This window comes from Phalacrocorax aristotelis, chromosome 1 (genome assembly GCF_949628215.1).
Source record: "Phalacrocorax aristotelis chromosome 1, bGulAri2.1, whole genome shotgun sequence".
NCBI classification, from domain to species: domain Eukaryota; kingdom Metazoa; phylum Chordata; class Aves; order Suliformes; family Phalacrocoracidae; genus Phalacrocorax; species Phalacrocorax aristotelis.
In genome coordinates, this window is record NC_134276.1 from 164558919 (window position 1) to 164586246 (window position 27328).

At 45.5% G+C, this 27328-nt stretch overlaps 1 protein-coding gene across 1 annotated transcript in view; it reads left to right on the forward strand.

Annotated features, from left to right (window-relative positions):
* Window positions 1-18387, forward strand: part of GRIN2B (glutamate ionotropic receptor NMDA type subunit 2B) — a 211265-nt gene extending 192878 nt beyond the window's left edge. Inside the window, exons 10-13 of the mRNA XM_075079039.1 lie at window positions 7669-7829; window positions 9924-10111; window positions 11924-12162; window positions 13994-18387. Coding sequence (XP_074935140.1) covers window positions 7669-7829; window positions 9924-10111; window positions 11924-12162; window positions 13994-15901 — 2496 coding nt within the window. The 3' untranslated portion in view covers window positions 15902-18387. The remainder of the gene's footprint in view (window positions 1-7668; window positions 7830-9923; window positions 10112-11923; window positions 12163-13993) is intronic.
* The last annotated feature ends 8941 nt before the right edge of the window (window positions 18388-27328 follow it).

The following is a 27328-nucleotide window of genomic DNA, read 5'->3' on the forward strand; positions in this document are numbered from 1 at the left end:
GTCTGGTGTATCTGTAATGCCTGGGTCAGCAGAAAATCAGTGTGGTCCCAGCATGCACATGTAAGTCTGGCTATGGAAGATACGGGACCCATGAAATGCCACCTGTTTGGGGCAACGCTATGCTGCTCGAGGTTTGCAGTCTTTTGCTCTGTGCAGAAGTGGCACAGAGCAGGTCTACACATAGCATTCCAGCTTGTAAAGAGGTAGCACAGTCTTACTGTGTGCATTGTTTTGGTAATAACTGCATGTGATGGTGGCTTCTTCCACCAATTGGATGTCTGCTCTCATCTCAGTTATTTTACAAGGGCAACTATTTTTAAGGTTGCTATATTTGAACTCCTTTCTTTTGCTTTCACCTGCCCCCCCCAGCTCTGCATTGTCCCTAGGTTGCTCTGTTCCCTTTCCTGACCCACACATGTCCCTTTTTCACCACCAGACATTCATAGATACTTTTCTTCTTGTTTGTGGGTCGGACCCACCCTATGTTTTCCTTTAAAAATGACTTTAATCTAATTCTTTGCCAACTTTGCTGCAGTCAGTGGCACTAACAGATAACTCCTTTCTCAGACTTCTCTAGAGGAATTAATGGGTGAAAGCACTATGCAAAGCAAGACCAGAGAATTTGAAACATCACTGGGTATTGAATAATAAGATAAACCGCAAAGTCAAAGTCTGAGGCAGCACAAGGTATTTTTATGCTCTCCCAAAACTAACTTATATTAAATTTCATGCTGTTCATTCGTTTTTTTGTTTGGTTGGGTTTTTGTTTTTGTTTATAAATCAAGGCATGTATTGTTTGACTGGTGAAGACAAGAAACGGGTTTTGCCACTACAGTCTTAGGGGTGATTTCTGTGACTGGGCCCAACAATCAGGAAGAGGTGATGTGGCAACTGGATTGTGAGCTATGAGGAGTCCCAGACACTGCTGAGGAGGTGGAGGGTGTTATTTGTGAGGGAATGCAGAAAAAGAGAAGAAATCTTAGCTAGGGTAAAAGCAGGATCTGAAAACTTGTAGTCACTTGGAAATGGCTGTGAGTTCCACCTTGGGAGCAAAAGATGTCTGTAATGTCAAAGCTAGGTGACTGTGCAGAGGGGAGAGGGATCCTTTAGGAGCGAAGCTTGAGAAGTATCTGTACAAGATATTAATGAGTAATAGAGGAATGAGCAGCACTGCCTCTTCAGTCTGCTCTCCTCACAGATTATTATACCAGTGCTACGACTGAGATTTGCAGTATGATTTTCTCCCTATGCTGTTGGGCTGGCACACTCCTAGCAGGGATACTGTTGTAGCAATGTAAAAGTGCCCTGCACCAACATACCGACTGAGTACACACTGGGAATCTGTAGAGAATTCTTTCTAGAGAAGGTTATCTACAGAATCCTCTGTAGAGAACCTTCTTCTACCAGGATGGGTGATGGGGCACAGTTGTGTGGATGTGCCTATGTACACAATAAAGCTGGATACAGAAAAGAATACAGTAAAAACCCTGAAAATAGTGCTGGCAGTTATGATTGACATTCCAGAAACAAACTGGTCAGCACCTGAATGAAATTCAGGACAGAATTACAGCTTTGAAAAGCTTGCAAGCTGCAGATGACAAGACTAAAGGACAGAGGGAAAAGGATATAACATAGAGAGGCACTGAGGAGAGTAATAATTGGCATTAACTCTCACTAGCAACGCTTTTATTGTCTTGCTGCGAGCTTTTTTTGTGCGATGTTCTTTCAGCATCTTGGGATCCTGATCAGATTATTCTTGGTACAGTGGAGGTAGAGAGCATGTCCACCAAACAAAGGCAAGTCAAGGAAGGACCTACTGGATACAGCCAAAGGACAGCAGCAAGAATGGTTGGAGGTCTAGATAATACAGTTTGCAAAGAAAGACTGAGGAAACTGGGCCTCTTTAGCCTCAATGCAAGAAGAAACAACAGCTCAATGGTCCTCAAAAACATAAATACACCTTTAGACAGAAAGAGAGTATTCAGATTCCCTGTTCATGGTGAAGATAACAGAAAATATTTCAGCTGGATTGCAGCAGGAAGGCTTTAGTTAAGACACTTGGAAGAACTTTCTAATAGTAAAGCCCCAGCATAGGTTGTGCAGGGAATGGGGAAGTCTCCAGCACCAGCCATCTTCCACAGCAGGCTGAATGAAGAGCTGTCAGGAATGGTGACATCTAGGAGAGACCCACTGGAGAGAGAGGGGCAGAGGAGACATCTTCTCAGGGCCAGATCCAGGTTTGTGATTCTGTGGCATTGTTCATAGTGCAGCTTGGGGGACAAAAATGACATATTTTGGGAGTATGAAAAGCACAAGCCTCCTTTCTTTGAGAGTCATCCCTTAGCTGCAAAGGAGTTGATTTCCTGGCTGAAACAGAGGATGCAAAAGCAAGGCACCTAGAGCAAGACATGTTGCTGTTGACATGCGTAGTCTATCAAGATTTAAGTGTAGACATAGAGCTAACTCGGAGTTAGACCTGAAAACCACTAACCCACCTTTTAATTTTAAAAAGCTTCTGGGTGAAGCTCCTGTGCAAACAGCCTGACTAGATTCTCAGGCAATGAAGAAAGGTGCAAGCTGACTGCAGTGACATGCAGCTGAACCACAGCACAATGGGACAATCAAGGAAGTTTGGGCAGTGCAGAGAGGTTGTGCTAAAATTATGCACTTGAGCATGGACTTTGCTTTTCTATCCTGTTGTCACTAAATCTTACATTGCAGCTCACTAATAAGTGCCATCTTTTTCAGAGATACTTGGCCTGTGCCACAGCAGACATCTGCTGGTTTTATGACTGCCGAAAGAGCAAGCAGAGTGCTGCTTATAGGTGCCTGCACAAAAGGTTGTGACTGATGCCCTGATGGGCAAGTTCAAGAAAGTGATGGGCACTTTGGGCTTTCTGCTACCCATAGTGGCGGGCTCCCTGTACTTTTGGTGGGAGAAGCTGTCCTGGGGGCCAAATGGTCCAGTGGCTAGACTCAGTTGTGCAAATGTAGATGTTTAGAGCCAATTTAGGTGCACCAGAGTATCCAAAATACGTCCAGGTGCTGGCAAGTCTAACACAGGGGCTATGAGAGACCTGCTTCCAGGGAGAAATCCCCTGAGGCATCTCAGCTTGGTACTTAACACCTGGTCAGATATACCAAACCCAGAGTATCTAACATGGGCTCAAGCTGTTTTGGACTTGCACCTAACAGAGGAGCTGAACCTCTGGACCTTATTTTGGTGGGTCAGAGCTGTGGGCCATCCCGTGGAAGAAAATTTAAACTGGTGGTCTGGGCCTTAAAATGTGAAAGGACCCCTCCTGGAGAAGCTGAGTAAGGGTAAGGCACTACACACGTACAAGCACACACACACCAACTTTTGCTAGCTCATTATGTTATCCAGCAGGGGATTAATTTTTTTTTTAAAAGCAGAGTAAAAGTAGATCAACTGATAAAAAAGAGCCTTTTTGTTGTGAGAGATTGCTGAGCTTGGGAAACTGTTTTCAGAGCTATTGGCAAACACTTTACAGTGTAAACAGGGCCTACATCAGTCAGATAAATAAGTGCAGATGTGCTTTTCTGTAGGAACCATTTGGTAGTAGACAATATATTGAAAAAATTTCCCATCAAATTAATGGTGGCCAATTAGACATAACCCCTTCCCCTCATCCCTGAATCCCCTCCAATCTCGGCTGCCTGAATGCGAAGAGCTCCTATCACCTGTTTCATTATGCAGATTGATATTCGAACATCTGAGAACAATGCTGCTTTCTGCACGGCACGGCTCCAAATTGCTAATGAAACAACTCTGCCAGACAAATCAAACCTGCTCTCGCTGCTGCTGTTGCTGACAGCTCTCATGGCAAGTTGCGGAGGGGGAAGCAGGAAAGGGGCTCTCCACTTTGAATGTGTTAATAGCCCCCAGCCTGTGTGTTTATCGCTCTCCAGAGCAGGAAGATTTCTGCTCTCTGACTCTGAGAGGTTACTTTCCCAAAGCCATGGTCCTATTTGGACTTAATGCTTTAATTCAGTGATTTCAATTTGTGGAGTGAGGGGCTGAAGAGGTGGGTAGCTGCTAGGCTTTGAACAACTCATGTCCCAAACCCACCCCAACCCTTCAGGCACACCTGGTGTTTGCTTCCCACCCCCATCTCTAGCATCCACCTCCTACCCACAGTTGATGTGAAGCCAGCTCCATAAGGGATTTCTCTCATGGGTGACAGTGTGTCACATCACCGTGGGTACAAGGGGAGCATCTCCTGACCAAGGCCCCATGGTGGGCGAGTGGGAGGCTGCAGGTGGGGTACGCCTCCGCCCAGGGCTCTTTAGGTGCACGGCTGCAGCTGAGCCCTGCAGGTTCCTTTCCAGGCAGTCACCCCTCAAGGTAGGTAGAGCTGGGCAGTGGGACAGGGCTCCTGCTGCAGGGAAGCATGAGGTGGGGCTCCTACAAGTGTGGACCCTGTAACAGCCCTGCTTGCCTCTCCCTGTGACTCTCTGCAGCTGGGTTTGCTCAGCAACCAGTGAAATTTTTTATCTTCCCCTCCCCTGTTAGAATCAGTTATTTTTTTTTGCCAGAGCCTCACAGGGCTCCTCTTTGCAGATGCCTGGGGTAGTCTAGTTGTGACTTTGGGCTCTGGCCACAGAAACATTTACATGAAATGATGGGAGAGCTCTCTCATTAATCTAAATTCTGACCCTTTCTGTCAATAACTGCGGTTAATTCTTTTGTCAATATTTTCTGAGACATTGAGATTACCTCTGCACGGGTTGCCTCCACGTAATGGCCCCTGCATTGTGTCTCAGCTCCTGTCTCATGTGTCTCAGACTTCTTCTAGACCAGCCTGCCAAAGTCCCCTACTTCCCTGGGGCTGACACTTCTGACCCAGGCCCACTCTCCCAGCCCTTGGGAGAAGCCAAACAAGTGGCTTTTCTTAGTGAAATCTTTGACAACAGTGTCAATTAACTTCCTTCCTCATGGACCTTCTCCAGTTCCTCCGCATATATTCTTCCACCATATTGCCAGTAGAGGACACATTCCTTCCCCATCTGTCCCATATGTTTTCTTGGAAGGCTTGTAGGTCTTCTTGCTCCTTCAGTATGAGCTATGTGGGGCAGAAGTGAGCTCAGAAAGATGCAGCAGTGTTTTGGCTCTGGAGAGCTCTTTGGAGATCCCTCAATATCTGGACTGAGCTGTACCCACCTACTAAAGATCTCTGGCGTGGGCCCCGTATGGATCCTTTCAGACTGTTTCCTGTCTCATTGTCCACCAGGCTGTGATTGAAGTGTGTGTGTGCATGTAGGTGTGTGCAGAATAATTTGCATTTGCAGATCTGAGGAATGAGCAAGGGCTAAGGGATGGTGAGTGAATGGACAGTATGTGGTTTTGTAGAAGCCATCAGCCTGGCTTCCTTCTCTAGAAACATGCTTTTCCAGTTGCTGAAAACAGTAATTTCCTTCAAGAGGAAAGTTTTCATTTATTTACTGATTGCCCAGGAGGTTAAAAATTATATATGGAGCCTTTCACCTCTGGCTGCTAAGAGGGGCCCTGGAACACAGCAGGAGCAAAGGATAGTTCAGAGGTGGGATTGTTTCACTTATGACAGCCCTCCCTGACTCTATAATCCTTTTTACTCCAGTTCATAGACACAGTGATGGAAGCAGACAAAACTAGAGATGGTGTCACTGGGAATGGAGTGTGGAGACAAATGGACATTGGTTGAAGCTTTCTTTTCTCTTAAAGCTCTTTGGGCCCAGAGGGAGGCTGTCACAGCTGCTGCCCCTCCAAAGGGCATGCTGAAGCTGAGGTCACACCAATGTTGGTTGGGCCTGCCTGCTGCTTGCCCTGCTGACTTTACTCTGTTAGAGGGCTCTATGGGGATGGGCGGCCCCATCTGCCCCCTAGGCTGGATTCTGCAGCCTCTGAGGAAGCAAGATGCCCACTTTGCAAACTCCCATTTTATCATGTTAGGGGAGAGACTGTGTTCCTTTTTGCCTAGTATAGCAATACCATTCTTGTGATGGGTCCCCTAAGCTGCTGCTATAATCAGTTTCGTAAAAAAGAATAATTTTAGCATGCTGCAGTGATTTTTCTCCCATCAAAGTTTGCTTTCATCACAGGTTTTGATAGCTATGAGTTTGTCTTCATCCCTAGGGGGTGTGACAAGGTTCTAAGAGCCACCTTACTGCCTGTTTTATGCTATGTGAAACCTCTTTTGGTTTTTTTTGGTGATGAGCCAACCTGTGTTTCAAAAAACAACCCTGATGTTTTCTATTTGCTTGAAGAAGTAGGACATGTGTTCTCTCTCATACATTCATGCATGCATATACAAGCCAGCCCATCTTGCCATCCAAACTAGGGGGATGATTCCTTGCACAGCCAGATGAGTTTCCTGGTACACAGAAACAGGTGATGTGAATGGTGTATTCGCCTACTGACAAACACAGCTCCTGCTTGGCCTTATTGCTGAGATGTTGTGAATGGGATTGATATACTGCTTTAGTGGCTTTGGCCTCCTCAGCTGGGTTGACCAGGTTCCAAACTGGCTTTGATCACAACTCAAGAACAAGCCTCATCTGCATGTTTTTTTAAGCTATAGCTATAGACCAGAGCCACATTTCCACTGTAGAAGGTGACAGTACATGACTGCATATATTCATGTACCAGGTGAGCTGTTGCTGTTAAATGGGTTTGATCTGACCATAAACGTGTTCCTAGCATGCTTCTCTGTATCATCCAAATATACGGTCCCAATTGGGAGTCAAGAATTAGCACCAGGCAAGCTACTGCTTCATATATCAAGAGATGAGGGGCTTGCCTCTATCTAGCCTACCTTTGCATCTTTGTCTTTACTGCTTATTCAGTTCCTGGCTCACAATTCTGTGTTCCTTCCCATCTGCTGGTTCTAGGGGTTTTAAGCAGTCTTGATAATTGACAGTCTAAATTTTACTGCTCATAAAACCCCAGAGAGCATTGATTATGACTTGAGTTAAGCAAGTGGCATATAAAATCTCATGGCCTCGCAGCCATAGGGGAATGTTATGATGAATGTATTTCTTGGGAGCAGCAAAGGTTTTAGAGTATGCTGCCAGCTCTGTTCTGGGCATCAAATGTTACTAGTGACTTGCAACCACTAATAGCATTTCATTTGGGACATTTGCCCAAAAGTTTGAAAGCTGATCATTCATTTGGTGAAGTGGTTGTGAGGTGTTCTGAGAAGCATCTCTCCTCATTAACTACGTTTCTGCTTCAGTCAGAATCAGGAAGTGCAAAGACATCCACAGAGCTGAAAAAGATACTTAGAAAATAAATGACACTTTGGCTAAAATGCATATAGATTTTACTGAAAATCTTTGCTTGACTGTGTTCTAAAGCCAGTGTTACTTCTTTCCTTTCCTTTTCCTTTTTCTGTTTATCTAACTTCATTTTAATCTTTGATGACTGGTTATTTTATGCACTTAATCCAGAGTGGACAGAAAGACCAGGTTGCTCAGATTCACTTCTTGGTTCTTAGGCACTAACAGGAGATGTTTGTGTTTGAAAACAGTGAAATATATCTTCTCAATAATGTTTTCTACCTGATAGTAAAATAACATTAGAACTACCTTCTGAGGAGAGTGTGTTCTCCCATTCAGATGACTGCTTCTTGCTGAAAGATTGTAAGAAATATTATGTTTCTGTCTCTACAGTTCCAGAAACCCAATGACTTTTCGCCCCCTTTCCGCTTTGGGACGGTTCCCAATGGCAGCACAGAAAGGAACATTCGCAACAACTATCCTGAAATGCACAGCTACATGGTGAAGTTCAATCAGAGAGGGGTGGATGATGCATTGTTCTCGCTGAAGACTGGGTGAGGCTTTCTTCTTCCATGCTTACTCACCACAGAAACCTGACTTCCTTGCATGCTTCTCTGGGAAATTTTTTGTGGGATTTGGAAAATGAGCCTCCGTAATCATTCCATGGTTAAAAGTATAGCAAAGCTACACACAACACAGAAGAATAATGTTGTGATTCTCTTAGCCAGGTTATTCTATTGACATCTGTGTAAGAGTTTTGGCTTTTGCTGTGTTTATAAGACTATTCGGAAAAAAAAAAAACCCAGAGGATCTTCTGTACCCTTGTATACATTAGCCTTGTGTATATTAGTCCTGAAGACCTTACTTCATCAAGATGTTTCATGCTGATGGGTCCTTATGCATACACCTGAAAAGCTCACAGATCTCTGGGGACAAAGTTTTTTTCAGAGCATTTATATTGTCATCTGGAAATTCCTTTGATTTCCCTCCTTCTGAATATAAAAGATTATGTTAATCAGGAAGCTGAAGCAAGCCTTGTCAGACTAATCCCACCCCAGTGTATCACTAGCTAATATAGTGTAACGGAAGGTGTGCTTGAAGCAAATAGTCTGGAAGTAGCCCTTCTCTCTGGAATATTTTAGTATTAAGGGCTGAACAAAATGTTGTTTGAATAATAAGGAAGTATATAAAATGGGAGCATTTCCTTGGGTAATTTGGGAAATGTGGGAAAAATCATTAGCAAAAACTATGTTTGAAAAGCTCATTTTAATAGCAGTGAATCTGTAAAGCAGCAGACTTAAAACCCCGTTTTGCAGGCCTTTGCCCTTTGTAATTAAAGACCTCCTCCCAGAGCTGACCATTTTGGTTGTCAGAGCCTAGCCCCAGTGAAAAAAAACATTCTTGCTTACACTCATGTTGCACTCTTATGAGAAAGTTCATTCCAAAGCACGAATGAAGATGTTCAGCCAATTTAATTACTAGATTGACTGAATATTCCTAAACCTGTTTGCCAGGTTCAGAGGCATGCAGCCCATTATAAATGATTGTACCATTGTTGGAAGCCATCCTGGGAAGGTATATTTGCCAGCGTAGTCATCATCCAGGAAATAAATATGTTCTGTCCTGGAAATATATGGATGAAATAGAACTCATCACTTGTGGTAGATGTCATCCTGGCTTCATATCCACCCTTGGACAGACTTCCCCACAGATACGCACTTGAACTGAGATAATCACCATACTGGAAATATATGTGCAGGAGGTGGATTGAAAAGATAGCGTAGGTGTGAGAATGTGCAAGGTGGAAGGTCTTCGGTCTTTTATTGAAAAGTGCTTCATTTCAGCTCTAGTGGGAGGATTTACTCATCAGCTGTCTTTGGTTATGTGGAAGATGCAGCCCCCTGAGACTGCCCCCCACACCCAAATCAATTTGTTGCAGTGAGAGAAAGGCTCTCATCAGTCTGTCGTGCTGTCTACCCATCCTAGCCCATAATGGGGATTTCTCTTTGTTGAAACAGATTTTTTTCTTGTGGTTTTCAGCTAAGCACTCTTTACCAAAAAGCTACTCAGCATGGTAAACCATAAAGCTGCTATTGACATTGGTAAAGATCCAGTAGTGCTTTTCACAGTAACTGAGGAGTTAAACATGATGTCTTGACTTATTTAATTTGAAAAAAAATTACATTTTGCTCAGCTAAGTCATGCCAGCAGTTTGAATCTGAGATAATCTTTTCCTTACTTCCACCCCTGCTTTGCTATCTAATATCAATACATTTTATAAGGATTGTAGGTTCCTTTGAGATGAAAGGCAGTCCAGAAATATAAGCCGTTGTTAGGACTGTAGATCCCCTTGACTTGCTCTTAATTCACCTTTGTCTTGCGTTATGTTTATATTCCAAATTTTCTTTCAGATCAGAAATGACGATTATCACAGAGTGAGAAAGAAATAGTCCTCATTTGTAATCTAGCTTCACCTGTAAACAGGTTCTAGGCTCAGATTTTAGTTAACTCTGAAGATGAAGATGCAGCCTATTGTAGTCTATATGAAAGAGGTTTGCTTCTGCCTTAATTACCTGAGAACACCTTTGAACTCATACAGATTCTATCTTTTCTGTACTATGCCCCTCTTGTTTCTTGCACCTGTGCAGGAAGTTGGATGCTTTCATTTATGATGCAGCAGTGCTAAACTACATGGCTGGCAGAGATGAAGGCTGCAAGCTGGTGACAATTGGGAGTGGGAAAGTGTTCGCCTCCACCGGCTATGGCATTGCCATCCAAAAGGACTCGGGCTGGAAGCGCCAGGTTGATCTTGCCATTCTACAGCTTTTTGGAGATGGTGAGTGACAAGAAAAAGAGGAGCTGGATTTTTCCTAAGAGATACCAGGTTTTGCATGTAAGAAATAGAAGTTCCTAGCTCTGTTGCTGCAGATTTGAGTTGAGAACAGGAAATTATTAACAAGGGTTTGTTTGAGGCATTACACTGAATATGTGAGGATGTCACCTATTTTATGTTGTTGATGCAGGGTAGAAGTATCATCAAAAGCAATGTCAAAAACACTAAAGGTTTCACAGAACCAGCTCAGATGTGTGTTTGAAAAATATCTTGTGTGAAGAATGCCTTGTAAAAACAAGATTTTTGTTGTGAACTTTTCTCTACCTTTGAGGTTTTGCCATGACCAAACCCACTAATTATACTGGACTTTCTGTGGTCATCTCATGCTTTATAGTTCTAGACAGGAGCAACCCATGCAGAGTTTACAAAATTAAAGAGTGAATATTTCTGGATGGAAGAGGTAACTCAGATTTTCCAAAACTTAAAAAAACCAAACCAAAACACAGGGAAGGACTTGAGACTCAGAAGCATATTTTGGAGTGAGTTTTTAATCAGAACATTATAGTTACCTAGTTCATCTTATCCTTTACAGAGAAATCGCTATTATTTAAAAAAAAAAATCTTTTGTGGGATAAGGAATTCCTGCTTAGAAAATATATTCCTGGCTTTCCCTTTCAATTCCATATTACATCTTGCTGTGTCCTTTTTTAGAATAAGTAAAATTCACCAGTTATTTTATTTATAAGTACTTCTCTTTTTTTCTGAAATCTGAAAATAACATACAGTATAATAAATATGGGAAGAAAATATTTGTGATATATTTCAGCAGAAAATTGGCCACCTGACAGATAGGGTGTCCTGTCTCCTAAACAGCCTAATATGTATTATTTCAGAAAAAAATATGTAAGTTCTCCATAAAGTTTTAAAGACTGTGCTATGGTGCCACATAAATATATGGATTCCCCCCCCCACCCATCACTGGACTGGAGGTTGAAAATGTGAAAAACTAACTTTCCTAACAGCATGAAAAGAATTGCCAACCTGCAAAATTAGTTTGTTTCTGAATGTCTCAGTATGCATGTGTGTGTGTGTGTGTTTATCTCTGTCTCTCCCCTCTTGAAAATACCATAATGGGAGTAAGTGGGGTATGAAATTAGACTACAGAACATTTGTTCCTAGCTGATACAAATTAGTAATATTTTTGATCAGTCAAAGGGCCTGGAAGTGTTGAATTTGGACAAAATTGAAGGGAAGAAAACCAGGTGAAAATGCACAAATATTATTGGGAACATTGCACTTAGTTTTAATAAGCTATGGATATGATGGAAGCAAATTCAGAATCAGACATTTTGATTTAAAAAGATCAACGTTTTGAGTTTTCCGCTGGAAACATACAATGTTTTCATTCAGAAGTGACTCATTTTTGTCTACCAGTATCAGTCACTGATTTTTCCCTTCATTGACCTAATATGAAAGTGGAAGTTTGTGAGGCCAGGTCTTCAGTCATCTGGTGGACAATTTTTTCATTATCTCACTGTAGACGTTTGGCAAGTGTGATAGCTGTGTCTTGTGGTACGGCTTTTTGTGGCTAATACCTGGCCATGGAAAAATCCTGTTGCCTTCCCTGTGACAAATTGCACCTGCCCCTACCAGAAGGGCAGTCAGGATATTTCATGGACATAATAGCAGTGGAAAAAGCATAGCCATTGGAAATTACCTTAGATCAGCTTCTTGCTTTCAGTCTGCCCCCACCTGAGCTCTTTAGTCATTGCAGGGTTGTCTAACCTGTTCCTTTCCTTCTCTCTGTCTTTCTAGGGGAGATGGAGGAACTGGAAGCGCTTTGGCTTACTGGCATTTGTCATAATGAGAAGAATGAGGTTATGAGCAGCCAGCTGGATATAGATAACATGGCAGGTGTCTTCTACATGCTGGGAGCAGCCATGGCCCTCAGTCTGATCACCTTCATCTGTGAACATCTCTTCTACTGGCAATTCCGCCACTGCTTCATGGGTGTCTGCTCTGGCAAGCCTGGTGTGGTCTTCTCCATCAGCAGGGTGAGTGCCATTAGCTAACAGGGAGGAACAGAGGATTTATTCAGACAGTCCTAGGTACTGGAGATGTGGAAATCCACAAAGACCGTCTAATGCACAGGTGGCATAGACTGGTGGTCTGCCAGGATAAAGGCTGGCATCTTTTCACTGTTAATGTTGCAAGAGCATCTAATGTTTTTCTGTGACATCTCTGGCCTCTGCTGGATTAGCGTCATGGAAATGGAAATTTCACATGGAAATGAAAATGCAGTATAAGAAGTTAACCATAACTGTCTGCTCCTCCAAAGTGTGTTGTGAGGAGGCCAAATTTGGGGACAATAAGTCAAGTAATGGTGGATAACATGATTAGAAATTCAGTTTTTCATTGTCCTCTATATTACAGCTGTTCAGCTGACCTTATGTTAACAAGAAGTATGCTATCATGGACAGTTGGAAGTCCCTAAGCAAAAGCAATGCCCTAAACCATGCAGAAATCCTTCCAGAGAGGATGACCATATGAACTTGGCAATTGCTTTATGCAAATCTGCCTTAGGATAGAATATTTACATTTAAAGCAAATTCTAGTCATTTCTGAGTCATCTTTCTGCTATTAGTGTAGCTAGCAGTGTCCCATTTGGAGCTTTTTTCCTTCTTTCAAGCCACTGGTCCCTTCTCCTGATCCATTCTGCAGTGAGGTCAAGTCTCAGCATTTTTGACCTCAGCGTCAATGTTACGGAATTAACTTTGATTATGCAAAGAGTATATAATTGCTACATAAGATATTGTTGAGGAGAAATGACAAAGCCTTGTGAATGCAGGGGCACAGCCTTTCTTCTATATTGTTTGTTTCTAACCTGGTTTAGTCTGGAGATGAGATGGGGGATTGTGTTTGGTGATCCTTAGCTAAGTACAGATTCTTTCGTTCTGGGGTTCTCTGTTAGGCCTGGGCCAGGCTGGTGACAAGCCTGAAAAGTGTTAATCATCTGCTAGCTGCTGAGAAATCATGGTAACATGATGTGATGGTGTCCATTTCACAATTTACATTAATCAGCAGGTACCATTTGGCAGGCCAGAGAATAAATGAGCCCCTTTACTTCTGCTCCTAGGGGTGGGTAGCCCTTGGAAACAGTCTGTGTCATGGACGAAATGAGCTAGTGGGGAATGTGGAAGAACCAGGCACTTCTGCTGTCTGATTTGAGGTTGAATAGAGGACTTTCACTTTCAGGATGTCAATTTGGAGCCTGTTATCACTGTTAAATTTAACAGAATGCAATTAAAAATTCTATTGTACTTCACTCAACTAGATGCAGAAGACCTAAATACCTATTCAGCAGTCCTCCTCTTTCTCAGTTTCCTTTTCTAATCTGTACTGGTGATTAATGTAGCTAAGTTTATGACAAATGAAGCTGTTCCCTTTCTAAGATAGCTTCTGTCTCATTGATTCACTGGTGTCCAGATGAATTTCAAGGGCCAAAACAGACTTCCTTCCTCTCATCCACACAGAATCATTTGTCCTGATGCTTTTGTTCCCAAGGATATTATTTTCCCCATTTGCAATTCTGTGTTACACCTACTAGATTTGAGTAACTCTTACATAGGCAAGCAGGTATTCCTGCATCCCACAGATATGACATGAAGCAAAGCAGAGGAAGAGCAATAGAGGGGAAGGAAAAAATGTGAGGGGCAAGGGTTGGTAGAGCAGGTCTGATTTTATTTTATTTGATTTGATTCTGCTTCATGATGCAAGGCTCTCCTACAGGAATACACTGTTGCTGCACAGAGTGCTTCCCAGTCCGGGTTGCCTTTTCTATATTTTTTGCAGGACCACCCACCTTCCTGCTTTCTCTCATTTCAGGGTATCTACAGCTGCATCCACGGTGTGGCCATTGAGGAGCGCCAGTCAGCAATGAACTCCCCCACGGCAACTATGAACAACACCCATTCCAACATTCTCCGCCTGCTTCGGACAGCCAAGAACATGGCCAACCTGTCAGGGGTCAATGGCTCACCACAGAGTGCCCTGGACTTTATCCGCCGTGAGTCATCTGTCTATGATATCTCTGAGCACCGCCGCAGCTTCACCCACTCAGACTGCAAGTCCTACAACAACCCCCCTTGCGAGGAGAACCTCTTTAGTGACTATATTAGTGAGGTGGAAAGGACCTTTGGCAATCTCCAGCTGAAGGACAGCAATGTGTATCAGGACCACTACCACCACCACCACCGCCCCCACAGCATCGGCAGCACCAGCTCCATCGACGGGCTTTATGATTGTGACAACCCACCCTTTAACGCCCAGTCGCGGTCCATTGGGAAGAAGCCCTTGGACCTGGGGTTACCCCCTGCGAAGCACAGCCAGCTGGGTGACCTTTACGGCAAGTTCTCCTTCAAGAGTGACCGCTACGGAGGCAGTGGGGCCCACGACGACCTGATCCGCTCAGACGTCTCTGACATTTCCACTCACACGGTCACCTACGGCAACATTGAGGGCAATGCAGCCAAGCGGCGGAAGCAGCAGTACAAGGACAGCCTGAAGAAACGCCCAGCCTCCGCCAAGTCCCGGCGGGAGTTTGATGAGATAGAGCTGGCCTACCGCCGGCGCCCGCCCCGCTCACCTGACCACAAGCGCTACTTCAGGGACAAGGAAGGGCTACGGGACTTCTACCTGGACCAGTTTCGGGCCAAGGAGAACTCGCCCCACTGGGAACACGTGGACCTGACGGATATCTACAAAGAACGGGGAGATGAGTTTAAGCGCGACACAGGAGGAGGAGGGGGTGGATCATGCACCAACAGGGCCCACCACAAGCATGGCTCGGGTGAGTTTGGTGGAGGCAATGACCACAAGCATGGTGTTGTGAGCGGGGTCCCAGCGCCATGGGAGAAGAACCTGACCAACCTAGACTGGGAGGACCGGCCTGGGGCTAATTTCTGCCGTGGTTGCCCTTCTAAGCTGCACAACTACACACCATCAGTGGTGGGGCAGAACTCCACCCGCCAGGCCTGCATCCGCTGCGAGGCCTGCAAGAAAGCGGGCAACCTGTATGACATCAGTGAGGACAACTCGCTCCAAGAGCTGGACCAGCCACCTGCCCCTGTGCCCGTGGCCACCAGCGCCACCTCCTCCTCCAAATATCCTCAGAGCCCTTCCAATTCTGCCTCCAAGGTGCAGAAGAAGAACCGCAACAAGCTCCGCCGGCAGCACTCCTATGACACCTTTGTGGACCTGCAGAAGGATGACTCGGCCCTGGCTCCCCGCAGCGTCAGCCTCAAGGACAAGGGCCGCTTTTTGGAGGGGAGCCCCTACGCCCACATGTTTGAGATGCCAGCCAGTGAGACCACCTTTGCCAACAACAAGTCCTCAGTGCCCGCCACCAGCTACCACCACCACAACAACCCCGGCAGCAGCGGGGGCTACATGCTCAGCAAGTCGCTCTACCCCGACCGGGTCACCCAAAACCCTTTCATCCCTACTTTTGGGGATGACCAATGCTTGCTCCACGGCAGCAAATCTTATTTCTTCAGGCAGCCTGTGGTGGCAGGAGGGCCCAAAGCCAGGCCAGACTTCCGAGCCATCGTCACCACCAACAAGCCGGTGGTCTCAGCCCTTCATGGGGCTGTGCCAGCCCGTTTCCAGAAGGACATCTGTATAGGGAACCAGTCCAACCCCTGTGTGCCTAACAACAAAAACCCCAGGGCTTTCAATGGCTCCAGCAACGGGCATGTTTATGAGAAACTCTCCAGTATTGAGTCTGACGTTTGAGTGAGAGGGGAAGAGCGCGGGGAGGGACTGGGGGTGTATGTGGAGTGTGGGAGGGTGGGGTGGGATCAATCCCACCTGCTGCTCTCCTGGGTCGTCCTTATGTTGTGGGATACTGGAATTCTGAGTAGTGCAGCACTGGTGACAAGTGCCACCTCTTTGGTTTCCCCTCTTCCTCCTCCTCTTTCCTACCCCTCCCCTTTTATCTCTTTTTCCATGTTCTCGCTCCTCCCATTCTCCTCCATTCCTGGCCATTGCACTTTACAGTGACGTCGGAGTTGGATATCCTCGCTCGTAATTTCAGGAAGTGGAGAAAAAGGCAGGGAAGGGGTGGACTGAGGGGGAGCGGCAGTGACTGTAGCGTTTCACTTCTGCTGGCTCCTGGCAGAGAAAGGCATGTGCACACACATTTGTGTGGCAGGAGGAGACAGCAGAGGCAGTGTAATGGACATGCAGGAAAATATGCTTGCTCAGGCAACTCTTCCTAAAGCTGCCTAGAAGAGATTAGTGTTTGAAGATGTGGAGAAAGTGAAGGGGGAAATAACACGACTAACTTGATGATGCACTTACATGTTAGCTATACTGAGGTTCTTGTTACATTATTTTGTGAAGACTATGGGGGTTTAGGGCTGAAATATATCTATATATATATTTGCGTATATGCTGAGAAATTTTACGCTAAAATTTTGAATTGTCTGCTGGGGGGTGTGGAGGGAGGGAGAGAAGGCTTGTCTGCAGGTCTGGCTAGTGGTTTCACTATGGCTATTACAGCCGTTGAATCTGTGGCAGACCAGTGGGAGAGATGGAAAGGAAGTGGGTTCTGAGTTTGGTAAAGCAACTCTGGAGTCAGAGAAGTTGTTAGGATCTCTGACAGAGGATGCTGGTTTGCACTGAAATGAAAGGAGACTGGGGAAACGGGTGCAGGGTTGGTCCATTAGCTGTGAATTGCTCACTAGTTGTGACATACTTCAAGGGTGGGAGCAGTGTATAGTATGGGTTAGCCTATACGCGAGTATATACAATAACTTTATACTTGAAATGTCTGTGGAGAAAGCAAAATAAACCCACGATCCTATAAGGTGTCTGGATAACACACATGGTGGAACAGAGCTAAAAAGTAAGGAAAGGTGGGGAGTTTTGTCACTGTTGCTTCAGGGTACACCAAGCCTGTTTTGGCATGTCCTTTCAGTGAGGAGGGCAGGGAAAAAAGAGTTTTCATCCTTCTGCCCTCCCTACCCTTGGCCAGCAGGTTGGAACAAAAAGAATAGGGTGCCCGCTGCCAATGCTGGCATGGTGCTGAAGAAGAAAAAAAAATGCCATGGAAGGGTGTGTGTGGTGACGGTGGTGCTGGTGGACTGTTTCAATGCCTCCTTGCACATGTGGAAATGGGAGGAGGGTGTTTGCACCCATGGGAAATACATATGTATATTTACTATTGAATGTACAGGGGAAGTACACGGCTTGTCTTCCTGGGAAGGGGTGTGCTTGAATAAATGCCAGAGAGCACAGAAACTTGTGCTGAGGGCTGAAGACAAGACTTGCAAGGCTGAGATGTGTGTGTACATGTACGTGTGCCTCTGTGTGTGAGAGAGATACTAGCACAGGTGCAAAGCTGGAATAGCCTAGGGTTTCCCATCCCTGCAGTTGTAGTGACAGCTTTCCTGGTGCACCTAGTATCGATAAGAGTGGTTTTTTCTTTCCATTGTATCATTTTAGATGCAAGTTAAACTAAAGGAAAGGGAGCAATGGTAGGAGTGAGAAGCTGAACTCCCCTTTCATATGTCTTCTTTCTCCTGAGGTGGGGGTGTGGGCCAACCTCTCCCGCCCTGAGAGATATGGCAAAGTGTCTCCTGCTTATCCTGGGTCTGTCCCAGTGTCTCAATGGCTGTGGCTCATCAGGGGAAGGGTTGAGACAGCCCTGTGCTGAGGGCATGGGGACACTGCTGGGGACTGACTCTGAAAGGAGATGGCAGCCCCATCTTTATGAGCCACATTTCTTGGAGCTGAAAGCCACCTCTCTCATATCCCTCACCACACTCTGGTTGATTTTATCTTATCTTTCTCTTTTTAAGCCAATAGAAGGCCTTTTATTTATTTACTTATTTATTTTATTTATTTTTTAAATCTGGGGCGAGGGGAGGGTGGGATTTGCCTGTAGAGTCAAAGAGTGTGAGGGGAGGGTGGGCAGGGTTGGTGAGGGGAATATTTTCTTATATTTCACTGAGGAAATTAAGGAGCAAAGAGGGGGAGAGTCTTTGTAAGGGAACTTCTTATTCTTTCCCTCTCCTCTCATTACAAGGACAAAAAGGAAAAGAAAAAAAAAAGAAACCAAACAAATTAACAGAGCGATCTGCAATCTAGAACACATGGCAGCTTGTCAGACACCTCTGACAGCAGCCACTGAGAAGGCGTTCCTTTCATTTGTAAATATTTCTTTTTTATTGCGTTTTTGTATAAATTGGTGTTTCTCTTCTCGTGAATATTCAGGTCGTGGGGTGGGAGGGAGGGGAAGTTTGTTTCCGTTCTGTTTGTTTTCTACGACTTTTCAGGCTGCGTTTTTGGAAGCGGTTTACGCGGGTCGAGGCCGTATGAATGAGGGGGAGAGAGAGAGAGAGTGAGAAACCCATGTGTGTTGTGTTCCCCTGAGGCCCCCCGTATTGCCCTGTCACCTTTATCTTCATGAATGGAAGACGCCGGAACGTCACTTCAAGCCTTGCCAGCAGGGTTTCATGTTTTGATGGGAACACCCCTAATTCCTTTTTGCATATAAACTCTCTGTACCAGCATCTCTCTGTGGAGTTTGGGCCTCAAGGCACTACACTGTCTTGATAGTGGTGGGGTGAACCATCAAGTTGGCCGCTCAGGTTGGACCATCACTTTGACATTAAGAGACTTCTCCAATGCTACTTTGGTTTAGAAATCTTGGACCTGGGAAAGCTCGTGATAATTTCTGGTATTTCCTAAGGGCTTGGGGGGGAGCTTGACAGCTGGCAAGGGCAGCTAATCTCTTTGGTGGTTATCTTGGTACTTTTCTGTCCCTCCCCACCTGGAACGAGGAAACCTGGAGGGTGGCTCTGCAGGGAAATTAAGCTGAAAACAAACCAAAAAGAAGTTAACGGAACTTTTTTCAAATCTCTTCTTAAAGGTTCTGATTTTTGTGTTCTGGGGTGAAAGTTGGTTCGTATTTTCTCCGAACTGGTCTGTCCCTTGTTCCACTGATTGGCAAATGATAGTTTGCCAAAATCATTATCTAGTGTTGATACTGTTGTAGCACTGTTAACACTCCGAGTGCTCTGCAAATATTAACTGTGCCACAAACCACTCAAATGAATGCTCTAGGGCAACCAGAAAAGAAGAACTGGAAATTCTGGACTGAAGCACTGGTCTAACCACAGGAGCCTGGTATTTTGCCTTCTCCCATAATAGATTAGGCCATGTGTCCATCAGGTTAATCCTTTCTCCTATAAGCGATCTTTTCTGGTTGCTTTGTTTATTTTAGTTCTGACAGGTCAACAAGTTTTGGGACAGAGATGAAGGGGAGGGGGTGGGAGGGGGGAGGGTGTAATTCATAATCCAGAAAATAAATTGATGATGTTATTAAACTCTGATTATATATTTAGAATTTTAGATTTGGTGTATTTTCATTCTAAGTATTCAAGTGAATCGATCAGGTAATATTAGCAGCAGGTGTTGTCTATACTAGAAAACCACCCATGTGCTGTTTATTACCTGTCCAGAAAAGAATGGAATTTCATACCAGAGCCTGACAAAACTCCACATCCCCTCCCTTGCCATTTCTCTCTCTCTCCCGTAGAAACACCAGTATTTTCTGGGGCAGTGGCTGGGAACATTTCCCCTCTCTGAAGGTTTCTGCACGCAAGAATACTGAGCAAAAACCATTGTGTCCTCTACAGTTTGGTGACCTCTACTGTATATTTGCAGCCAGCCTCCCAGGAAAGATTAGGCGCCTTTGGCAATGTTTCTGACATTTACCTCCTCACTCTAGCCTCAGACATGGCTCTCTGAGAGGTATTTTCATGAGCCATGTTCTTCTGAAGTGGTACTGGAGTGTATGTACTCAGCTGAAGGAGGATGTGTGTGAAGGAGACAGAGGAAATATTCAAAAAATATCAGAAATGTGCCATGCATAGTGGAAAGCAGCTGGCAGGTAAAACTTGCAGCCGTGGACCGCCTCATCATAAACCTTCTTGGAGTATTCACACCAGCTTTTTACCATAACACAACACAACACAGGCTGGTGTAGTAGTTCTCTGTCTCCTATCATGCCTCCCAGTGAGGGCAATTTCAGAACTTGCCATGTCATATCATAAGTAGGAAAGAAAAGCTGCAGTCAGGACTTGTTGTCAGTTGAAACAATGAAGCACACCAGCCCCACCTCCTCAGCAAAAAACCATCCCATTCTCTCTGAAATCCAGCATGTGTCATCAGAACTCTCCAGGCAAGAACCCCAGTGGGTTCAAAATGCTCAGCAATATGCAAGAATGAACTTTGCTTGTAGGGAATTGATATTTCAATTTCCAGTGCATGGAGGGAGGAAGGTTCCTTTGCAATGTCCTGAAGGATTTGGTGGAGGAGTTAAGAGTTGCCACAGTGGGCCTCTTTGCTTCTGACTTCTTCAGCAATGCATGCTAACATTGAGCTCCTCACTCCAAGAAGACACTAGCATCCATCTTGAATAAAGCCCCTTTCTACCTTCAAATCAGGGTTGCTTCTAACAGCAACATTGCCAGCAAAAGAGAGAGGGGGAGACAAAGAATGAACATGATGGTGGTGACAGGTTAGAGTGATCAGAGATACCTCAGGGATCTTTATAGGCAAGTCTTTGCTTTAGAGCTTTCTATCAAATGTGGCATATCCTCCCACCTCCGTTGCTTATCAACAGATGGAAGCAAGCCTGGGAACACAGCCAATGATCAGACTTAGGCCTTTCACACATCCTCCACTCCAGTCAAGCAACCTTTGATGAGCCCTTCCCATGAAGAAGGGTGGGAGGTTGCACTTCCCCACGTATTTTTGGTTGCCAAAATGAAAAGAAAAAGGGGAGGGAATAAAGATGAGGAGTGTTGATGAAGGGACTTCGTGCTGACTCTCTGCACCATCACTTTAAGGAATTACACTTCACCCTTCCCGCTCAAACCAGGCTAGCAAAGCGTAGGGTCCAATTATGCTGCCTCTCCGTGGCATGTGCCTGGCTAACCACAGGAGCCCCTGGGAGCTGTGTGCAAGGAAGGAACTGGATTGATGGAAACAAATGGGGATGGACTCCAAGCCACGATTCCCGTCAGCACCCACTCTTTTCCATAAGTGCTTCCCTGCTGCTGAACACACCTGGCGTGTCCACCTGGAACACACCTACCATGCTGCTGGATGCTGCAGGGCACATTGAGATAGTAACTAGTGGGACACGATTGTTGTCCCCACAAGGGCTTACTTTCAATTTGCAGCCAAATAGATTTCCAAGCCATAGCCCCTCGCTGCATTCACCCACCTACACTTCCCTGTGGCTCCCTCCCTCCTCCTCCCCTCAAAGGCAAACTGGGGCGCTGACTGTCTCACTGGCAATACGAATACTATTGCTTCATCTTCATCACAGGCTCTCTGGACCTCCCTGGGGCTGACTGCAGACAGACCTGGGTGTCTGCCATTAGAATGGCAACAGCAGCAACAACAAAACCCACTTTGCAATTGGCTTTGAGCTCTTTCTTCATCTCTTGAGCGTTCCCAAATTCCTCTCCTAGCCATACCATTTGAGTGAATTCTGGCACCCTTCTGTCATTGCTGACAACAAAACTGACACAGCATGACTCTGCTTGTGTACAGAAAAAGGCAGTGAAACCATATCACAGAGAGCAGGACTGATGTCTGCCGACGTCAAGGGTTTAGACCCCTGGGTGCTGAGGTAAAGGAGAATCTCTGTGATGTGTCAGTAGTTGCAGATCTCTTATCCTGCTGGCCTCCTGCCATTAAAGGTTCACAGCAAGCACCGGTATACACTCCAACAGGTCAGAAAAATATTCCACGCTGTGGGACAGGATTCCTCTGGGCACGTGCACACACACGAGACATGCTGGGGAAGTGAAACACACATGAACAAACCCGACACAGCAGGAACCTGTGAGTCTTGCGTGTCTGTACACACACACAGAGACACAGACACACGCACGGTACATTGCAGTATGCTTAATGACTCTGTCCCACAATGCATTTTTGCCAAGTAGGAACGACGTGACCTTTCCTAATGTTCTGCTGGTAGTTATTTAATTTATGTATTCACTTTGTGACTTTTACATCATCTGCTTTCTTGACTGCAGCATTACTGTGTAAATATGTGTGTATATATGTACAGAAACTAACTCAAGCAATTATATTCAGGTTGGGAAAAGGGTGGGTTTTATATCTGTACAGTATTTCCTTATTAAATAATGGCATGGGGGGGGTTGGGAAAGTTAACTTCTAAATTGTGGTTTTATTGGTCTGTGGTGTTTGAAGTTGTTTCAGTGGTTGCTTTTGCTGGTTCGGAAAGTTTATCTGGATGTTATATGTGTGTGCCAAGAAAGGGTCCCCAAACGGGGGAGGTTTGGGATTGGTGAGGGGTGGTGGGTAGCAGAGGGTGTTAATAATTTCCTGTAATAAAAGCTGTGTTGATTGCTAGGGACTGTTTGTGTGAGGCACAGGGCTGTTTCCTTCTCTATGTGCTTTGCTCTTTGATTATTTTCTCTTCCCTGGTCCCCATTGTCTTCTCCCTGGGACACCAGCAGAGTACATTTGTTACTGTGGATTACAGGGATCTCTCTCTGGGCCTTCATCTCCTGACCAACTCTTCCATTTCCCTGTCTTTGTGGCCTTCCCAGTACCAGAGGGAGGGGAGGCAGCGTGGTCTCAGATCCCCTGTGCCACTTTTGTCCACTTTGCTTCCTCTCCTTCAGACCCTCTCTGTCCTTCCTCTAAGCAGAACCTCATTTTCAGGTGTTTTGATCTCTCCAGCAGTTTACTGCCTCGTCTCCCTGGCCTCTTATCTACTTATTTCTCATCTTACTCACACTGATTCTTCAATTTCATCTCTACGCCTCTTCCCTCACAATGACTTCTGCTGGCTGTTTGCCTGCTCTGCTACTCTTATTGCTGTCTTGTTGCTCCGTTGTCTTCATCAGGCTGTGCAATGCTGTGCAGAAGATGAGCGAAGGACAGGCCTCTACTTCTCCTCTCCTGGAAAATTCTAGCCCTGACCAGATTTTTAGAAGATGGTATTTGGCAGTTATTTTTGCCTTCTCTGACACTTTCACTGAGGTGGTGGTCTGCTCTTGCCCACTGAAGAAATAAGAAATGATTGGTCTGGCAAATTAGTCAGTGCAAGGAAGCAGTAAAATTGTCTTTTCTGAGAAAGCCAAGAGGAAGAACATAATTTCCATCCTCCATGGCTGACTGGTGAATTTAGAGCAGGGGCAGATACAGTTTTTATCCACCCAGCTTGACCCACATCAGGGTCAGTAGAGTTTCTTTGCTTTAACTCTGTCTGAATAAAGCAAGGCTGCTGGAGAGAAGTAGGCTATCTTTTAGCAACACAGGGCTACCTTCCTTTATTGCCTAGAGGCCATTGGCTTGTAAACAGCTACATGGTGTTCTGCTGTGTTGCAAACCTGAGGGTGAATGTCTGGTAGTATTTGGTCCCTTTCTGTCTGACAAGTCAATATAAACTGGCGTGTGGCACTAGCTGCCTAGAGTTTGTGGTCTAGTCTCATGTCAGGAGGAGAGTGACAAGGTGTGACGTGGTGAATAAGCAGAGACAGAGTCACTGCAGAACTGGTAGGGGCTCTTGGCAGATGCCAAGATACCTCCCTCCTTCTCTTTTGGACAACCTGCATTGTTCTTTTATGAACATCCATCAACACACCATCCTCCATAGCCATGGCACTGGCTGCTCATCCCTGAAGACACCTGAGTCTGCTGGTCACAGTCTGAGAAAGGACCAGTCAGCCTCTCCGCATGTACATGTGTGTTGCCATGTGCCATGGTCTCTGAGGGTTTAAGTTGAACTGTGTGAAAGCATATGGGCAGCGCAGGGAGCAATGGAAAAGGTCAGCATGACCAGAGGTTATCCAGAGCAGCAGTGTTCTCCCAGCTGCTGCTAACTCCTGCTCAACCTGCCATTGCAGGCCTGCATCTCTGATTTCTGGGTGGGTGAAACCACTACAGCCACATGGGAATGGAGCTCTGCTCAAAGGTGTGAGCAGGGTAGACATCCCTCCCATGTACCCTTCCTATGTCCTTGGTATTTCTGTCCCAGCATGGTCCACAGTGGCCTGTGTACTTGTTGAATACATGGCTGAAAATACTTGTCAGTCTGGGAAGTGGCATATGTTTGTGCACTTGCGTGATTCCTGGCAGAACTTTAAAAATAAGTGAAGTTGGAAACTGCTGGCCTGTTTGGTGCTAACCCAGTGATGTGTGTCTGTATGGCAGGCATCTCCTTGGGAGTACATCCCATAGATTACCTTTTGGCCAAAATAGTGAGTTACCATTCTGAGCATTACCAGGCTCCTTGCTGTGTTTCCTTTGCTTATTCAATGTTCCATAAGCATGACAAACTTGCAACATTTGCAAGGCATCCAGAGAGGATACAGCCATCACATAAGACTTCTATCTAGGCCCATAGGCACTGGCTGCTAAGTCCCATATTAGCTGGAGAAAGATTACACCTGTCCCTGAACAGACAAAAATCAGTCAAGGGAATAAGATGAAAGTTTTGTGCTTTCTCCCTCTGCTTTCCTTCCAGGCCTTGGAACCAGATCCATCTACACAGGCAGCTATGAAAATCAAGGAGCTTTTAGAACAGTTACTTAGGGGTTTAGATGCCTAGAATGCCTTTTGCGGATTTTCTTGCCTGTGTGGGCCTCTTCCTGCAATACATTTTGCCAGGATTCACCTCCCAGAAACTCACCATGCTTGAACATAGCTTAGAGGGGTTCCCTCTGCCTGGGATCACCATGTGTATGTTGCATGCCTGTTGCTACTTGTCTGTATTTCTTGCACGTGTCTACTTGCGGGGGGCAGGGGTGGGTTCATATTGATATATATATTTATGCAGCGTGCGCACATTTGTATGTGTGGTGCCACAGTCTGTATGTGTGCTTAGGTGTTTGTATGCATGTGTTTGAGCTGAGAGAAGTGTTTGATGCTGTATGCTGCTAAAGCCAGGTGATGAGAACCTGTAGGTACCTTGGCAACCCTGTTGTTGCTCTTGCTTACCTGGTAGGCCCTGGCATGGCTGCTTTGTTTGGACTCTGGGGGACCAGCTCTGAATCAGTGACAAGGCTGGGACACAGACTCCTCCTGGAGATGGTTTGAATACAGCACCAGAAACCCATTCCATGCGTTCATTCACTTCTGTGCTGAATCTGCTGTGCCACGTTTTCAGACTATTGTACCACACTCATTACCCACTTTAGCCTTAACTGGTAGGTGGAGCAGGAAGACAATCAGGCACTGACTGGTAAGGTCTTTTGGGAGAGATCTGGTCAATCTGTCCTGTGACTGAAACAAGAGGCTCCCTTGCTATTCTTTTTACTGCCTCCTAGAACAATGCAAGCACTGGAATTCCACTTGCAAGAAAGCACTAGCCTGTCCTTTCTTGCTCTTGTGTAGGATAGACACAGGCAAAAGCTGAGCTGTGGTGGATTGATCTCCCATTCCTGCTATTTGGAAGAACCTCACCATTGCTGCTTGGAGCTGGGTAGAGTTTGCAAATCCCAAGTTCTGGAGGGGTTCAGTTTCTTCAGAGGGGACAGTACATAGGGAGGGTGGGAGGGAGTGAACTTTCTGTAGCCGTTCTCCATCCCATTCATTTCCAGGAGCGATTGCTACACTGCTAGCACCAGAGAGGATGACCTGGTGAGAGAACCCTACAGTGCCAACCAGCACAGCACTTTAACTGTCCAAACTGCTGAACAAGACACTGCTGTCCTCTGTCAGCAGCCAGAAAAGACAATCAGGACCTGATGAAGAGATGCCATGACTAGTCAGATAGATAAGGAAGGAGCAAAACTTGGGGGCTAGGGTCCTCATTGTCTACATTTTGTTAAGTCTGCTTTACCAGCCCTTCAGTGCTGGTGTCACTGGACCTCTTTGATGGTTTCTTTTTATTTATATATATAAAATGTAACAGAATAATCAGTGACTCCTTCTATCAGGCCACATCTGTCCACCTCCTCTGCTTTCTTCCATGTTCAGCCACTCTTTTCTCTCCATCAAATTGTACCCTGTACTCTGCCAGGCTTTTCTTTTATGGAAGAGGAGATATATGTGTGTGAGTGTGTGTACATGTGTGTGTGTATTTTAAGTATTATTACTATTATCAACATGCTATACACCTAAAAGCTCCTAGCAAGCTGGAGCCTTCAAGAGGTGCTGTAGGAAACAGCCTTCCCACTAGACAGTGGTTAGTGAGGAGGTTAGTACAGAAAGCTGCTAGCTTTGGAGGCCTCTTTGCCTGTCTGGTTGCTTTTCTTATCTTTGGAGCAGGCTCTCTCTCACACGGTCAGAAATGCAGCAAACTGCTCTTCTTAGCTTTGCATTTTCAAAATTTCTAATGTGGAAAAGAAAATATTTGTTGATTTCTTTACTTCGTTTGTTTGTTTACACAGTCCTTTTAGTGGGAGCAGGGAGGTGTTTTCAGCAATACAACTTTCCGAGACCTCAGTTCTGTGCAGTTATTGTTTGTATGGTTCAGCTGTGTTTGGGGTCTTTCCTTTGTATGTGTTTTTCCTGAATGGCAGGGCTATCTTGAAACGTCTCTTTGCCAGTGACCAAAGCACCATCTGTAATTGGAGGCAAGGGCTGGTATATAGAGGAGGCAGCAGCCTTTTGGGAAGTAGATTTTCACTGACTTCCCTGCGGAGTCACAGAAGGCAAACTATTTAACTGTTGCACAGGTGGGTTTTAGAGTTGTTTTGGGGTTTTGTGGTTTGCTTTTGGGTTTTTTTGGTACTCTCTTTTCCTTCCATTTTTCTTTTTCTCTTATTTTTTTTCCTTAAAAAAAAATGTTTCTCCAGCGAGCTTTGGCTGTTGCCCCAAAGGCTGCTGTGAGGCAGGTAGCAGGCAGGGAGGGTGTCTGACTTCCAGGTCCTGCCCTCCTGAAGCCACGTAGATTGCCCAGGTGAGGAGGGACAAAAACCCTTTATGGCATTTCTCACAGCCATTCCTGGGACAAGGACCCTTTTGGCTGCTGAGGGGCCTGTCCCAAAGGGAATGAGCATCCATGGGAGATCATTCTCTGGCTTGTGCAGGTTGTGTGTCAGGCTGGAGGGCAGGCAGGGGAAGATGGTTTACTGACCCCTGCACAACCCTTCCCATGCTGGAGCAGGAGCGGGGTGTGTAGGTCCACAACAGGGACAAATGAATGACCCTAAATGG